This window comes from Neophocaena asiaeorientalis, unplaced genomic scaffold (genome assembly GCF_003031525.2).
Source record: "Neophocaena asiaeorientalis asiaeorientalis breed wild unplaced genomic scaffold, Neophocaena_asiaeorientalis_V1.1 scaffold319, whole genome shotgun sequence".
NCBI classification, from domain to species: Eukaryota; Metazoa; Chordata; class Mammalia; order Artiodactyla; family Phocoenidae; genus Neophocaena; species Neophocaena asiaeorientalis.
This window is the reverse complement of record NW_020174103.1, coordinates 35,216-52,958: the sequence shown is the minus strand read 5'-3', so window position 1 is coordinate 52,958 and position 17,743 is coordinate 35,216. Positions and strand designations below refer to the sequence as shown.

At 35.7% G+C, this 17,743-nt stretch overlaps 1 protein-coding gene across 1 annotated transcript in view; it reads right to left on the bottom strand.

Annotated features, from left to right (window-relative positions):
- SACK1B (scaffolding CK1 anchoring protein B) overlaps positions 1–15,818 on the bottom strand; it is a 61,539-nt gene extending 45,721 nt beyond the window's left edge. Inside the window, exon 1 of the mRNA XM_024754700.1 lies at positions 15,375–15,818. Coding sequence (XP_024610468.1) covers positions 15,375–15,818 — 444 coding nt within the window. The remainder of the gene's footprint in view (positions 1–15,374) is intronic.
- Between the last annotated feature and the right edge of the window lie 1,925 nt (positions 15,819–17,743).

Here is a 17,743-nt window from a genome sequence, read left to right as displayed (position 1 = left end):
ATTCATTCTAAATTAAATGAAAGGGAGTCCTCTAATACAAGACTATGATAGCTTATATTAGACCAACATTCTTTCTGAAAACAATAAAGGCTAAAAAACAAAAATAAAGGCAGCCAGAATTTGTGGAGCCAAGATCATAGATAAAGGAGAAACAATGAGGAAAGCCAAGTATTTCCTGCCACTTTTTCACCTAATATTTTTTCACATTTGCCAGTTCACACAGTAAGGCACTGAGGCCAAAGCAGTAAGCTGTGGTGAAGAGTTTTTAGCAATTTTAGAGGGATGAAGAAAACAGAAACTGGATTCCAGTACCATCAATGCAAAAAGGACTTACACCTGATCACAGAGAAAGGGGAATCATGATAAACTGAACTCAGCACTCCATGCAATTATTGCCCTAAAGACATTTGGCAAATCTTAAATTGCACACTGAGTAAAAGGATGAAAAACAAAAGAGAAAAAAGTTGATAAGAGGGTTAAGAGCTTAAGAAAGCTTTTGAAAATCACATTAGGAAGATAAAAATTGGAGTTGAGATTCTTCCAAGAAAGAGAGGCTCCTCTAAATACCTCCAGTGAAATCCCAGAAGAGTTACCCTAGAAGTAGATGAAAACTGGAGATAGCCCACTATTCTGTAAGACTAAATGTCATCCTTATACCTCAATCCCTGTATGGAATAGGTTGATTTACCCTTACTTTAACTGTCAACTTAAAGAAAACTAAATCCTCTTTAGTGGAGATTACTTCTGCAACTTTTCATACTAAATATTCAGCATTCAATCAAAAATTCCAAGCATGTAAGAGGACAGGGCCAAATGACCAAACACCAAGTGGAAAAACAAAACACAGATAATAGAAATAGATTTATAGGTGATCCAGATACTGGTGCCATCAGAAACAGACTTTAAAATAACTATTATTAAGGCATTCAAGAATTATATGGCTGTTATACCCTGAGAAAACCATAATTCAAAAAGAGTCATGTACCACAATGTTCATTGCAGCTCTATTTACAGTAGCCAGGACATGGAAGCAACCTAAGTATCCATCAACAGATGAATGGATAAAAAAGATGTGGCACATATATACAATGGAATATTACTCAGCCATTAAAAGAAATGAAATTGAGTTACTTTTACTGAGGTGGATGGACATAGAGACTGTCATACAGAGTGAAGTAAGTCAGAAAGAGAAAAACAAATACCGTATGCTAATCTAAAAAGAAAAAAAAAATAGTTCTGAAGAACCTAGGGGCAGGACAGGAATAAAGACGCAGATGTAGAGAATGGAATTGAGGACATGGGGAGGGGGAAGGGTAAGCTGGGACAAAGTGAGAGAATGTCATGGACATATATACACTACCAACTGTAAAATAGATAGCTAGTGGAAAGCAGCTTCATAGCACAGGGAGATCAGCTCAGTGCTTTGTGTCCACCTAGACAGGTGGGATAGGGAGGGTGGGAGGGAGACGCAAGAGGGAAGAGGTATGGGGATATATGTTTATGTATAGCTGATTCATTTTGTTATAAAGCAGAAACTAACACACCACTGTAAAGCAATTATACTCCAATAAAGATGTTAAAAAAAATAAATAAATAAAAATCCCAAACCTAAAAATAAATAAATGGCTGAAAAATACCATCAGAATTAAGAATTCAACAGTTGAGTTTAATAATAAATAATATTCAAAGAAAGGATTGGTTAAGACTTAAAGATACCTATGTAGAAAATATCCAGAATGAAATATACAGGGAGAAAATTATGGAAGATACAAAAATGAATATGAATTATATGGGATGTGTTTAAGTAAAAATAAACAAAGATGTATACACCAGCAATTAGAATTCTTAGGAGCAGAAATAGAACAGGAGGATCAACATTTGAAGAGATGCTAGCTGAGATATTTCTAAGGCAACAGAAAGACAAGACAGATTCAAGAAGCTCTACTATGTCAAGGAAAAAAAAAAATTAAAAAATAAGTCCTCATCCAGTTACATCATATTAAAGCTCCTGAAAATGAGACATGAAAAGGAAGTCTTAAAAGCAGATGTAGAAAAAAGATACATTTTCTCTAAATAAGCAACAATAAAAGTCTTTACAACTGCAATGGTAGCTTGTTTAAAAAAAAATTCACAGCAAGTACTGTTTGTATTTCATGCTATATTCAACATTGTAATGGAAGACCTAGCAATGTAGTAAGGTAAATCAAAAATATAAAAAGTTACATGGATTGCAAAAGGGAAAATAAAACTAGCATTAGTTACAGATATGATGATATATCTAGAAAATTCCAAATAATCTATACATAAACTATTGGAATTAATAAATGAATTTATCAAGTCATTGAATCCAAGGTCAAAATATGAAAAATATATTGTATTTCTACACACTAGCAAAGAAGAAAAAATTAGAACAAAAATATTCAAATATTATTTCTAATATCAGAAAAAAACAAATAACCATTAATAAATCAAACAAGTGACATGTAAGACCTATATACAGAAAACTACAAAATCTCACTGAAAGAAAGTATTTATAACTATAAATGTAGGAACATATGTCATTCATGGATTGGAAGATTCAATAGTGTAACATTTAATTCTGTTCAAATAGTCTACGGATGCAATATAATACCAATCAAAAGCTCAGATTTTTTTTTTAATTGACAAGATGATTCTAAAATTCCTACAGAAAAGCCAAGGATTTAGAATAGCCAAGGCAATACTGAAGAAGAGCAAAACTAGAATACTTATGCTACCAAATAGAGAGGCTTATTATAAAGCTATAAAAACTAAAACACTGTGGTCTTGGAACAAGGTTAAGAAATAGATCAAAGGAACAGAATACAGTGAGAAATATACTAGTATCAAAGTGGTCACTTAAGTTATGACAATAGTGTCACTGCAGTACAGCATAGAAGGGATGATCTTTTCAATAAATGGTGCTAGGTCAACTAGATAGTATCTCTACAAAAATTAAAATGGACCCTGACCTCATATGACACACACAAATCAATAGCAGAAGGATTTGTAAACCTAAATATGAAAGACACAATAAAACTTCTAAAAGCTAACAAAGGAGAACATCTTCTTGATCGTAGGTAGAAAAATATTTCTTCCATGAAACTCCAAAATAGCTAATCCTAAAATAAAAAATTAAAAATTGAGCTACATTAAAATTAAGAACCTCTGTTTATCAAACAAACATATCATATCAGGGTGAAAAAGTAAGCCACAGAAGAGATTTGCAAGACATGTATCTGACAAATAATTAATATATGGCATAAAAAATTCTTAGAAATCAATCTTAAACAAATAACCTAGTTTAAAAAATAAGAAAAGAATGGGTAGAGAACCCTGAGCCCTATGACAGAATGCAAAACATATCTCATCTAAAATCCAAACGACAAGTATAAAGGTGACAATATCATAAGAGCAACTAATCAACATCTGGCAAGAAAACTGATCAGGGCTCAATGTAGCAAGTAAAATTGAACATGGATTTTAAAAGATGAATGGGAGGCAAAGAATATGGAAAAGGATGTTCCAAGGAGGGGAATAATCATGTAGAAAATTAGGAAGCAATAAGCTGTCATGGAAGGCCCACAGAATGGCAGTAAGTAACACTGCAGGGTCAAGTGACAGGAGGGAGGTGGAAGGAGATAAAGCACAAAGGTGAGGATGCAGCGGGAGCCACCTTTAACAGGAGGAGCCTCATATACGCCATGCTTGTTGACCTGGACTCTATCTGGTACATCATCAGGACCCGAATGTAATAGGACCTGTACAAAAGTGTCCTGAGAATTCAGTGGTTTGCCTGGTACCAGCATGGAAGGTCTATCAGGTGCTCTGTTTGGACTCAGGTACCAGCATTGCCTACTTCACATCCTAGTATAAATTATTTAACCTCTTTGTTCTTCACCCATGAAAGGAGGCAACAGAGGTACCTACCTGAGAGAGCTGTTGTGAATATAAATATTAATACATATAAAGAGCTTAGCACACAGCCTGGCACATACCAGCCAATAAATGCTAGATAGTATTAATGTCATGAACAAATTTAGTTCTCCTTCCCAGTAGAGAAGCAATGTGATATGAGTCTGGGAATGGAAGACCCCTGAATATGATCTGTACTGAGAGTTATTAATCAGTTGGGTGACTTTGCACTTTTGGACTTTCTCAATTTCCAACTGCTCTTTAGTAAAAAGACCACATGGTCACTAACCCGAGATTCTTTTCTTTTTTTAAGTAACTGCTCCCAAATTTCAGCAGGCTTGAGTATGACTATGTACTGTGACTCAGATACTGATTTTTTCTCATGATTATGGATTTTCCAGTAGCACATATTGGATTGATATTTAGCCAAATGGCAATGTTTTTGCATTTTCACATTTATTTACTTATTTAAAATATTTGTTTGACTTCTTAGGGGGAAAATTGATAGGTGATGATTAATAAGACATTAATAGAGCCCAAAGGAAAGAAAATGTACACTTACTGATTTTTCTGCTTTTAAAGCTTCGAGATTAATTATTGAGTAGCTAATAATTATGCAAAAATAGTTATGAGGCTTTCTTCATTTCTAAATTCTAAAGGCTTTCTAAAGGAATATTACTGGGAGATGCTCATCATATCAGTACTGGGGTGGGAGGAGAGTAGGTACGGGTCCAGGTAGCAGGGATCCGCCCTGCCTGCAGCAGAGGCTGTCCTGGTGAGAAAGAGCACATTATCTCTGATATTATTTACACAGTCTCTGCCAGCACACGGTGTCATAAAAAAAGCACACACTGCCTTTTAGTCAGACTTATTGTTGTTTTCAAATTCCCAAGAGACAATGAACTTCCTTATTACCTGCACCCAAGCAGCCTCCACTGCCCCTGTTCTATATGCCTTTGCTTATCAGCACAGGAAATCAAGTATTTTATTATGGGAAAAATCCTAAGTGGAAAAAGCAGGAGGCAAATTGTTATACATAATTTCAAATATGATCTCAACTATATTACATGCGAACATTCTATTTCAGCGATCTAATATTGGGTGTTCAGAGATCACACACACACACACACACACACACACACACACAGTCGTGTGCACATGTACTTCTCTATCCATCTATTTATATATTAGAGGGAAGAAAATTTCTAAAGTTTATTTTCTTAACCCCTTCCTGTATTTTCCCCCATATTTTCTATAAGGAATAGGTATACTCTGATAATAAGAAAAAATAAACCTTTATTCTATGCAATCATTGAACTAGTAATCTGTCTCTGCCAGCAAATATTTTGAAGGCATTTCAACTACATCAAAACTTTTCTACTTTGAAACTTCAGGAAATATCTCTATAACACTCTGATACACAGAGTAAAAAGGTGGGGAAAAAATCCAGCCCCTTTGTAATACATAGGTCACTCACATAATGTCCATACACCCTCAACCTCTTATCTATACATCTCCCAGAAATCTTTTAGCACATCCCCCAAATATTAGACTCTAAACCACTTGAAGTGTTTATTTTTCTACTTGTATGACCTAACAGATTGTCTTGAACATAGCAGGGATTCAATAAAGACATATAAACTATATATAGTATAGCATGTAGTTGAAACTTTTTATACAGAAATAAATTTTATTGACTTAAAATATTAAGACATTTTTAAATAGCTTTAAGACCCACCCCCCAAATCACCTTCTTTAGGGCACAGAATTAAGTAGTTATAGTTTTCTATTCCTGCAGGAAATTGAAGGTATATTCTCATTTCAAGAAGACATCGTCAGCTCCAGGCCATTATCAGCCTGCTGGTGAGCATTATCCCAACATATGCTACAAACTGTTTTATATTTCCCTCTACATTTTAACTAACCAACAAAATGTTAATATATCCAGGATCAGATGTAATGGTATTACTCAGAAACATTTCATGACCTCTCACTGTCCATACCCACAAAGCTGGACTGAAGGACCTTCACAATTTGATCTCAACACACATCCCCCACCGCCTTCCTTTTTCCAGCCCCACTCTACTCCCCCCACATTCCCTGTTGTCTAAAATGTCAAGCTCTCCACAGTACATCTCCTACTCCTCAACATGTATGACCCAAGGTGACCTCTGAAGAAAGTGACGTCCCAAAGGCACCCTCCCAGTTCTTGTTTTACCCCTCACCTGACCAGCACATGGGGTTACTTAACACTTGCCTTTGGGAGGCTCTGCTTCTCAGCAGGTTATATAACCTCCTGCCTTATCAGGTCCTGAGTCATCATCCAGCCAGTCTTCTTATCTCACACGTATTTTTTTTTACCTACTTTGTTGTAACTGAGTCTTATCCAGGTACTTCCTAGGCCGCCTCTCACCTATGAGGTCAGGACAAGAACTATTTCCAAGTCCAGCCACACTGGATGTAGATTCTAATCTGAACCCTAATCTCTATTTAGACACATGTTGCTCTTGGTGGCTGCCGTCACCAGTCAACTATCTCAGGGCTCTGGTGAAAATGATAACTTAAAAGCCCCTGTGCCTTGGTCTCTGCCTGCTTCCTGATTCCAACTCTCTCATGACTCCGAGGCCAAACTCAAAGGACAATGCCATAATCCTAGTTGCTCAGGCCAAAAATTTTGGGGTCATCTTATATTCTTCAACTTATTTCATACCCCACATTTTAGTGCCTTCAAAATATATCCAAAATCTGACCAGCACTGCTACCATCCTGGTGATCTAAGACAATATCATCTCACATTTGAATTATTGTAACAGCCTCTGCTATGCTTATTCTTGAACCCCTATAGTCAATTTTCAATACTGCAGCCAGATGTGTCCTTTTAAAATAAAGCATATTTCAAATTGATCATGTCTCTCTTTTGCCTAAAATTCTCCAGTGGCTCCCCATTTTACACGGAGCATAAGCCAATGTCTTTGTAATGGTCCATGAGGACCTCCATGATACCTCTCTGAACTCACCTAACTCATCTCCCCTTTGCTTTCTTGGGTCCAGGAACTGGCATCCATACTGTTCCTCTAACAAACAAGAAGGCATGTCCCTGCCCTAAAGCTTACCCTATGTCTAGTCTGCTCTGCCCTCAAAGAGATGCAGGGCTCATTCCTTCTTACCTCAAATCTTGACTCCAATGTCACCTTCTTGATGAGGCCTCTTCTGAACACCCAATTTAAAATCGCAAACTAACCCCTGCCACCGCTCTCAATCAGCGCTCCTTACCCAGCCATATTTGTGTTTTGTTTTTCTCCATAGCACTCCTCATTTATTACACTTATTAAAATCTAAATCTCCCTATTTGTCAGTAAGCTCCATTCAAAAATAGGGTTTCTTTGGTACTTTATTCTCTTCCCTATCCTCAGAATTTAGAACTCTACTTGACACACAGCCGACATTAAATAAATATTTGCTGAAAGAATGAGTAGCTTGCCATGCTTGTCACCTGTTAAGACTGGCCAAAGGCTAGCTGACCCAGTCATAGTTGAACAAAGAAGAGGCCAGAGGACAACCTCATTGACTGCCCTTCTCTTACTTCTTTGAATGTCTCCTTTACTTGAAACTCAGAGACCCTGTTTCTGTTCAGTATATCCTGATTTAGTCTGCATCCTAGGTGCTACATCTCATCTACATATCATAACCTTCCGTCATTTCCAGTAGGTCACTTCTGACTTCTAACAGTAACCCCACAATGGCTTTGTACCTGGCCCATTTAGAAACCAGTGCTTCCACATCCCCACCAACTGGTCTCCATCCCAGACCCTCTCAACCACGTCTTCTAAAACCTCCATTTGGGAATATGCAGCTATTAATAGTTTCCAGTTATGACCCTTTTAGATCATTACCACTGACTTAGTCACACCTATCACAAGAAAGCAGATTATTCATCAGTAAAGTATGGATAATAAAAGTACCTATTTTCCAGGAAGGTATGAAGGTCAGTTTAAAGTACTGCATGTAAAATACTGACCAGTACATGATACATAAGTGCTCAATAAATTACGTGTTCCTGTTACTAGATAACATAAGATAAATCTTTTACTCAAAATCAGATGCTAGTTCCAGTCCTGATGATAAAAGCAACGTTTTTCAAGATAATTTGAAGAGCGACTAGTTAAAAGACATGAATGATTGATATAAAAGTATATGCCACATGATGAATCTGTGGCAACTATAGGAGAATAGGCAGAATCCTTGGAATACAAACATCCGTCTGGTGTGAGAGCCACCCTCATCTCAAAAGGGTCCCCATAGCAACCCCCCATTACATTTCACATCTCATTAGGAGGACAGATAAGCAAAAGAAAGTTATATCCCTTTATTCGCATGGAAGTTAACATTTGATAAGATGCTTCAATGTGTACCTGAGGTCCTAAGCTTATCATCCCATTCAGCTGCAAACTACATTTTATGTATAACATTTTAAACAAAGATGCCTACAGAGTTCTCTTCATCCATGTTCCTTCGGCTTCCTATTGGAATACTACTTGCCCCGTTCTCCTTTGCAGGGTTATTTTTCTGGCTTGGCTCTAAAGGCATCTGAGTTTGCAAAACTGCTAAATTCTATCCCTATGAACTTTAAGTATTATTTAGACATTAGGAAAACTGAATGTTTTATGATCATAATGTTTTACGATTAGCTTTGCCATTCCAACAAACTACTAAAGGTGTATTATCAGAAAAATATTACACACTTCAATAAATAAATAAGTTTTAAAAAATTTAATCCTATGACAGGAAGGAAAATGAGTAAACAAATTATCATAAAAAATAAACTATTTCAGAGAACCCAGAATACAAAGAACTAAATTTTGTCCCATGGTCAATAACAGGCTCTCTCAAAGTTCAAGAGAAAGATTGTACACACCACATGCAGTCCCTACAGGAATTGCTTCTCACAGCTTATTTTGGAAAAAGAAAAGAAAAAGAATTAAAGAGTACCAAAGGGTAAAAACTGAGAACAGAAAATGGTCTTAAAAACATTTCCCTTAATCAGATAAATCATGCTCACTCTGAAATAATCCAAATTCAATAATAATAATTCAAATCGGTTAAAAATGAAAATCATGGGTGATTTAAGACTTTACCTGATAAGACATAGCCTGGTAAAGCATCTGAAACTCATAAATCACACATGACTTTAGTATACAAACCAAGCTGGAGGTCTTATATAACAATTTTTTTTATTTTTTCATACACCAGATCTTTTGCTTCCACAGAGCAGAAAAACAGCCACTCTATCAGGAAAGCAAAGTCTTTTAATCTAAGACTAATTATGGTAGACCTTAAATAATATACCTAATATTACTTTTTGAATTACATCAGAATATTTAGTAAGTAATAATAGTTCATAAACTCAGAGTTACTTAAACCAACTTTTGACCCTAAATGGCAGGTCTATAATAAATATGAACTTTAAAAACTTACAAAAATTTGCTCTTCTTTTTTATAAATATGGAACCCTTGTATAATGTCTTTATTTAAAAATCTAATAAAATTATCACTTTTAAAATTCAAGATGAAAATGGAATGACTACCTTTTTTCCTCTTGGTCTACAGAATGTTCCCCTACCTCCACCTTAGCCTTTCACCAGAACTCTGTATCTTTTCAGATCTTTGGCTCTTTATGTAAGAAAGCAGGTTTATAATTTTTTCTTCAACTCTGAATAGCTGTCCATAAAAGAGATGCCTTTTCTGCACATCCAGAGTATAAAATTCATACATCTAAGCTGTCTTCACAGTGGGTCTTATTTTCAAATATACAAACTTATGTTGAATCAAAATTTTCCCATTTTGAACTTTCTAAGCAGTAATACTGGGAAAATGCTATGTAGATCGCTAATGCAGTATACATAATCACCATGATATTTCAGAAATGGGTTTGAGTCATTTCAACAACAGCTAATAACCCGGCTGGCATTCCTGGTAAGATGCTGTCTTGTTAGATACTGGACTTGGTCATTCGTTGCTCTCACTTTTAAAGAAGAAATGCCAAATCACAGTGATGCAAAAATACAGGCTGATAAAACAAATACCGTATATTAATGCATGTATGTGGAATTTAGAAAAAATGGTACAGATGAGCTTATTTGAGCAGAAATAGAGACACATGTAGAGAACAAATGTATGGATACCAAGGGGGAAGGGAGGGTGTGGGAGGAGTTGGGAGATTGGGATTGACACATATATGCTATTGATACTATGTATAAAACAGACAACTAATGAGAACATACTACATAGCACAGGGAACTCTACTTAATACACTGTAGTGACCTAAATCGGATGGAAATCCAAAAAAGAGCGGATATATGTATATGTATAGCCGATTCATTTTGCTGTACAGTAGAAACTAACAACACTGTAAAGCAACTACACTCCAATAAAAATTAATTTTAAAAATATAGGCTGATGGATTCTTTGACAAAATAAAGGTCTGGAGTAATGTAGTAAGAGGAAAAGTAGAAGGAGGAGAAGAAGGGGTCACCATCATCTCAACACCACACGTAGGGTATTAAACATGTGGAGGTGTCATGGTAGATATGTCAGCCAATTCATTCCACTCTTGCAAGGATCCTATGGAGTATTAGCATCTCCATTTTACAGATGAGAAAACTAAAGTTCAGAGAGTTTGTAGTATAATGTCTAGTGCAAACAGCTGTTTGAGTTGGGATTCAACCCAGCCCTAACTGACTCTGAGATTCAGAGCCTTCATGTCATTCCATGAAGTCTCTTTGAAAAAGAGCATTATTTGAAATTGTCAATTAAAAGAGGCTGCAGCTTTCTGCCTGTGAAAGTTATCAAGTCAATCAAGGAAACTCAAAACTCTATTTTGCAATAAGGGTAAAGAGCATCTTATTTCCTCTTTCCTCTCCCTTAAATAACTGTGTTAAAATCATCAGGGTTATTGTTAGTAGTGGAGGATAGGAGTAGAGAACCAGGAGTTTGGCATACAGAGAGTATTCCCACGCAGACACAGCGAGAGTTAACATGGTAAAGTCAGTACAATTTTAAAAAGAATTTGAACAAGATCTCTCGCTCTCTTTCTCTCTCTGTCTCTTTCTCTCTCTCTCTCACACACACACAGGTATATACACACACATATAATGCATTGTATTCAAAGAAAAGCTGTTCAAATTAATGTCATGGGATACTAATGTCATTAAATCTTACTAAGCAAAAGCTATTTTTTGGAAGAAACTAATTTTGACTCAAATTTAAACAAAGAAATATTCTTTGTGTTGGAATAGGGAGGGTGCAGAGAGGAAATTCTTAATAAAAATTGGGACTATCAGGAGAGAGATAACCCTAGTCTCATAAGGGCACTGACAAACACATAAATATCACTTAGCTGGGCAGGATATGGCTGCAAAGTAATAGTGATGAAAGTGACACACTATGAAACAATTATTATTATTCATATAATGAACTAATTCAGTATAACATATTGAAATACCCTTGAGGTGGTAAGCGGTATTAGAGATTTGGATAAGAACATTTGATTTTAAAAACCCTAAAATGCTTTGCTTCATGTCTTTCATTAAACAAGTGAAGATACCTGTGGTGTACAATGACTTGTTCAATCCATAACTAGTTAGCTATCAAGCCTCTAGTCCAGTGCTACTTTTATAACACCCATCAAATCCCAGAAGCCCCCATCATTAGTCCATCTTCCCTTTTGTGGCAATGGGCCACCTGGTAGTAAATGTTTCTCTGTATTACTAAGAATTCTGAGGCCGTAACAGACGCGCCTAGGAACAGTGACTCAGGAAGCAACCAAGATCTGAACTCAGGAGATGCAGGACAGAGCACCTCAGGAATCACTTCTGCCCTAACTCTCACTAGACTTTTGCTTATGTATCTTCTTGACTCCATATTTCACAAGAGTAAGAGTCACATCTCATGGAAGATGCTAGCCTAGAATTAGGAAACAGAGAGGCCAACAGCATTCTGGTTAAACATTTACATATTCAAGACTACCAGAAATGATTACTTTAGGGATATTTATTACTGAGTGGACAGAAGAAAAATGACTTCAGTGAAAGATGACTTTTTAAAGTAATTAGAGGGGACATTTCCATAACAGGGAGTAGCAGTAATTAGGAATAAATACATATATCATCTTGGGAACACCTCTTGACAGACAGATAATTACCTGGGAAAAGTCTTGCTAGATGCTATCAGACTTTATAAAGTTGAACCAGATTTAATTATGTCAACCACACAGTGAAAAATAGAAGGAAGTCAGGAAAAAGCCAGTAAATAAAAATAAGACCATTTTATGGCACAGGGTATTACCTGTAATTAGATTTTCCCAAAGGAAAATTGTCAAATAGCCAAATAAGCAAATATACAAAAGAAAAAAAAAAAAAAAAAAAGAAATGGAAACAAAAGAAGAAGAAAAAAATCTCTCTGAATAGCCTGTGACAACTGACATAAATGAAATGAACAAATACAAACAAATCTATGGATTTTTGAAATACTATAAAGATTATATCCTGCTTATAAAAACAGAAAGATTCAGAGATAATAAAACAAATGCATATAAATTAATGAAATTCAAAAACAAAATATTTTCAGTGGTTATGAGCAGACTTCAAATGTTTGGACCTCTAAGAAAACTGCTTTTGGCTTCTTTTTATTATTTTAAGATTTTTTTTTCCATTATATGACATTTCTTTTCATAAGCACCTTATCTTAATTGCAAACAGAGCAGTGAAAACGAATTTAAATTCTTCTCTGAGATCACTTCCTGGATTCTGCTTTGCTGGTTCTTAGCTCTACTTGTTATGGCCTCATAGCTCCATAGAGTTTCATAATGTTGATTAACAAAATAATTTCACAGAGGCAAAAAACTTTATTCTATTCACTAAAATAAACATTATTCAAGTACTTTATGAAAAAAAAGATCATCCTCTTCATACATTTCATCCTGTCATGACAATTCATTAAGAGTTACCAATAAAGAGAATTTGTCCTCTGAAAATAGTTCAGAAAAAAGAAATTTATCATAATAACTAACAGGCTTGATTCTGAAGGTTTACAAGAGCCTAACTTACCTGCTGAATAAATGATAGTCATGAAAAGCAGGCAGAATATTTAAAAGGCAACGTGTTCCAACAAGCTGGTATTTCATAATAATATTTGCTCTTTTTATTTTAACATTTTTCACAGGACCTTGTTCAGTTATGGGCTAAATAGTCTAAAATTTTGTAAAAATGTGATCAATAACTTTTTCTTCTCTGGAGTATTGGATCCTTCAAAAATCTTTAAATTAACATAGTGACATATGAAGAAATTTCCAAAATATTCACAAAATATACATCCCATGCATTTATAGCCCATTTAACCTCAATATTTATTGCATCTGTTTAGAAACAAACACATTCTCCAATGCTTTTGGGAAAAAAAAAAGGGAAAGAAAACCACTAAGTAATCTATTATGATTTATATTCAATTTCAGTATACTCAACTTATAAAGTTCAAATAATTCTCTTTCTTTGAATTCAGCTTGGATATGTATATACAAGGTAATATACATACCTTGGGTATGTATAAAGGTAGAATTCTTTCTTATTTTATGCCACTTAGATTTGGTGAAAGAGAAGCAAAGCATCACATTATTGTTTTACAGTTTGGACTTTGAGTTCCTCAGCTTGCTAATTCAAGTAGGAATTCTAAGCAGACGATGACCAGGCAGAGGATATTACTTTTAGAGGCTCACTAAATAAATAGCTGCCACATTAGAAAGAAAACTACATCAGATGGTCATGACTAATGTTCAGTTTCCAGTAAGTGCTAGCCCAAGAACTCATGCTAGCTCCTGAATTTCATTTTGTGCCACAGAAATGCAATGCCCCATAGGAGATTAGCTGTGGTGCAGGCTTGCAGGCTAATGAACTCATAACTACTAAGTTTGCCATAATAACAAATATTAAGCTTCACTGATGTATTTTTCAATTTTCAGTTAACACTGTAGTTCAAAAACATATTGTCTCCCCAAGCAGAAATTCACAAATGTTCGTACTTGATATTTGTTGTTTTACCTTTACAAGGACTCATATATTTTCTTGACTTCTGTTGTTTCACAAAATACAATTGTATACTTTGTTCTCAGAGCCCAGGATAGTCCAGTTTTAAAAATCCTTATGGTTCAATTCAGAAAATTGAACTGACAGTTCAATTCATTCAATGAAAGTTTGGACACCTACCGTGTACCTGATTCTATAGCTAATTTTTAACAACTGGAATAGATTAGTGCTCCCTTGATGTAAGCCTGCTAAAGGAGTTAATATGGTTACAAGGTCAGGTTATTTGAGTTTAAAAGGTCCAAGGGAAAAAAAAAAATCACCTTACTTTTGCAAAGCCTGAGTTTGACAAAAGCCTTGGAACACTGTGTCTTCCTAATGTGAACGGGAGGCTCTTAGTTGCCTGTCTTCTAAACTACCGTGTCCCTGTGGGTTTCAAGGGTCTAATATGTCTGTACTTCATAAAAGCATGCTTTCCCAAGCATCTCTGTGTCTTGTTGACATGAAAGAAAGCAATGCCGTGTATGTGTGCATCCCAAGGCCCCTTTTAGGTCTAAATTTCTATACTGTATAGTATCCATAACTAAGAAATAGACACTTCGTAGTTAACAATCATAACTTTTTGTTCACATATTTTAAAACTCAATAAACAGCCTGGGAAATTTTGTTGTAGTTTCCAAAGCATCCATCATGGTGGTGAGTACATAGAAAACTCCCAAGAAGCTTTATTAGATTGATTAAAAGAACATTTCTACAGTTTTATCTGAGCTCTAAAATAGAATTTCTGAGATTTATAAACCAATATAAATATTTAAGAGAGAGTACAGAGGCCCTAAAATGCTAAGCACCTCAGGACTTTACTTTAGAATTTTACATTATCAAGCCTGATTTTTCACTGTTTTCACACAACTTAGGAAATAAATAAGAAAATCTATGCTTTATTTAATAGGATAAACTATATCCAGAGCAAGAATTAGGGCTCAGTCCTGTTAAGAACAAAGAAAAATTCACCGGATTTGCCAACCACATATTTCCTTTCAGAGATTAAGGAAAATGTAAGTGATTTAGGCTATGAATACATCAAATCATCTCTTTTCCGGTCCATACACCTCAGCCTTCATGGGTGAAGATCTCTCATGTACGTGATGAAGAGAAGGAAATCTCCACCTGTAGCAGGAACCCAACACCACTCTCTCAGATATTTACAAGGTATGGGAAGTTACAACCTTTCTACGTATCCATATACATATTTCCTGAAATAGGCATGGTCTATACATATAGAGACTCTTTTATTAACATATATGTCTGTTATACTACTCTGGTGATTTTCCACATTTCAAATTTTTCATTTATAAATAGAAATATTACCTTTCTTGCTTCTTTTATCATCTTCCGAATGGTTTCCTTAATTGTAAGTAGTTGTGCTCTTGGTGGATGAAAGAGGAGGTCAATTTGGGTACCCCTTAAGAGTCCAGGCATCACATATGGCCAGCCCAAGTCAAGATTTGGAGCTTCCACATCAGACTCAACAGGCCAGTAAGTCCCTGAAGATGAGGTATCATCGCAGGAATTATCAGTACCATATGCTGTGCTTTGTGCCACTTTTTGAACATTTTTCAAAATATAATTAATTTCTTCCTCGGCTAGAAAGTCTGACACTCGTTCCTTGGCAAGAAATTCTTGGTATGCATCTAACCCCTGTTCAATCAGTGTGTCCACAGCTACTCGATACCATTCCTTGTAGTGAGGTTCAATGTAATTGTCTAATTTACATTCGTCATTCAAGGAGGAAAGCATTGATGAGTTCTCCATGCTTGCAAACCTTTGACAATGGCACTTTCAAATGCCCATTCGTGCAGGGATGAGAGGTATCTGGGTATTTAAAAAGAAGGAAATCAAGATCAGTTAGAATTCTGTAATCAAATGTTTCATAATCCATGTCAACTGTTATTTTTACATTTACTCATAAAAATGAGTACCAGTAGCTCAATATGACATCCAAAGTGGCAATAATAATACCATAATTCACATATCTATCACAAAGAAGCTAAACAGAATCCCATTCACAGACTGCTAGCTGATATTCCTTTTCCAAGTTACCTCTAACCTTAGTTTCTCATCTAAGGAAATACACCTTCCTTTTCTGATATCCAGAAAGTCCATCCTTCTGAACTTTAATCTGGGATTACACATGGTGTGATCAGTTTCTTTTTGGTTTTAAAATATTTTAAAATAGAATTAGAAGAAAACCAATGCCTGGCCAGTCATTTAGATAAATCTTACTGATTACTTGTTATTCATATATCCTGATGAAATATAAAAAGCACAGAACACTTGTTTTCCAGGAACTTGTTAATTAGATGAAGAGGCAAAATGTACACACAAAACTGTTTGTTACCACTTTGAACAAAGACATATATTGCTAAGGGCCAAAATGAGTACTGTCTGTAGTCAATGCTTTCAGAATAAAAGTAGAGATCAATATGGAGTAAAAGAGTTATGGATAGCCTTGCACAGGAGGTGGGCTTCAGGTGAACCTGAAGCAATGAGTAAGAATATCATCAGGTGGAAAGAAGGAATATTTTCATCCCACATAAAAATGTAAAACATAAGAAAAGCACAGAACAGGTATGTGCTTGGTACATTCAAGAGTTAATTAAAAAACAAACAAACAAAAAAAAACCTTGGTCTGCTGGAAATTAGGATCCTTGTATTAGGGGTAGGAGATTAAGTTGAATAGACAAAATGGAGCCAGGTGTGGAGGGCCACTGGCGACTGTTGTGATTCAGCAAAACTTGTGTTTAAAACAATTAGTCTGGCAGCATCAGGGGAGTGGAGGAGAGACAAGTAGCTAGGAGAGTCTTTCAGAGTTCAAACTCTCAGTGAGGACGTGACAAGAATATTCAAGTGATGGTTCAAAGCATGAACTCCTGAAATTTGATGGCTTGACAACATACAGGTGATAAAAAAAATTCAGGACATCAAAGACAATTCAGATTTCTCATAGGAATTAAAATCTGCCTATCTGAGCTCATGCCCCATCCCTCATGCCCACAAAATGTTATCTGTTCCATAATTCCCTGCATGAGATACTGGACTGGACCTTATCTCAATCAAATAAGGGACTTTCCAGGCTTTTGAAGTCAGGATCTTCATTGTGTGGATTCGAACAAAGTACAACCCTATGATGTGCTACAAGCACAAAAGGGCTTATTTGACCAAAAACATCTTTGTCAGTGGCCGTGCCCTAGTTTACAATTTTCCACTTCACTCAGACTTTTTGGTCTCAGGTTTACCAAAAATTAAATCTGATTTGGGAGGGTAACTCAGGAAGCCATTACCATTTATTAACTCCTTACCTGAAAATATGTAACAAGAGTCACTACTCATAGACAGAAGTCATGAAGGAATGGACAATAAATAGGGTTGTAAGTTCTGCTGGGGGAGAAAAGATCAGAAAAAGATCCAGCATATAGGAAGGCAGAGATTAGGAGTGAGGAAGATACAGGGTACCTTATGTTACTATTTTAGCGCAGATAAGCCTATGTCCATCCCTAGGCTCAGAGTTTTTACAGAGAAAATCTAGCAGTAACAAAAGCCTAAAGAGTAAATCTGATACAAAAATAAAAACAGAACATGTCCCTTTCAGTCTCCTGGAGGGCCCTCAGCTTGAGCCATAATTTGATCCAGGCCAAGGAGACTGAACCTGTCCCTGGGTCCCAAGACCATCAGGCTGT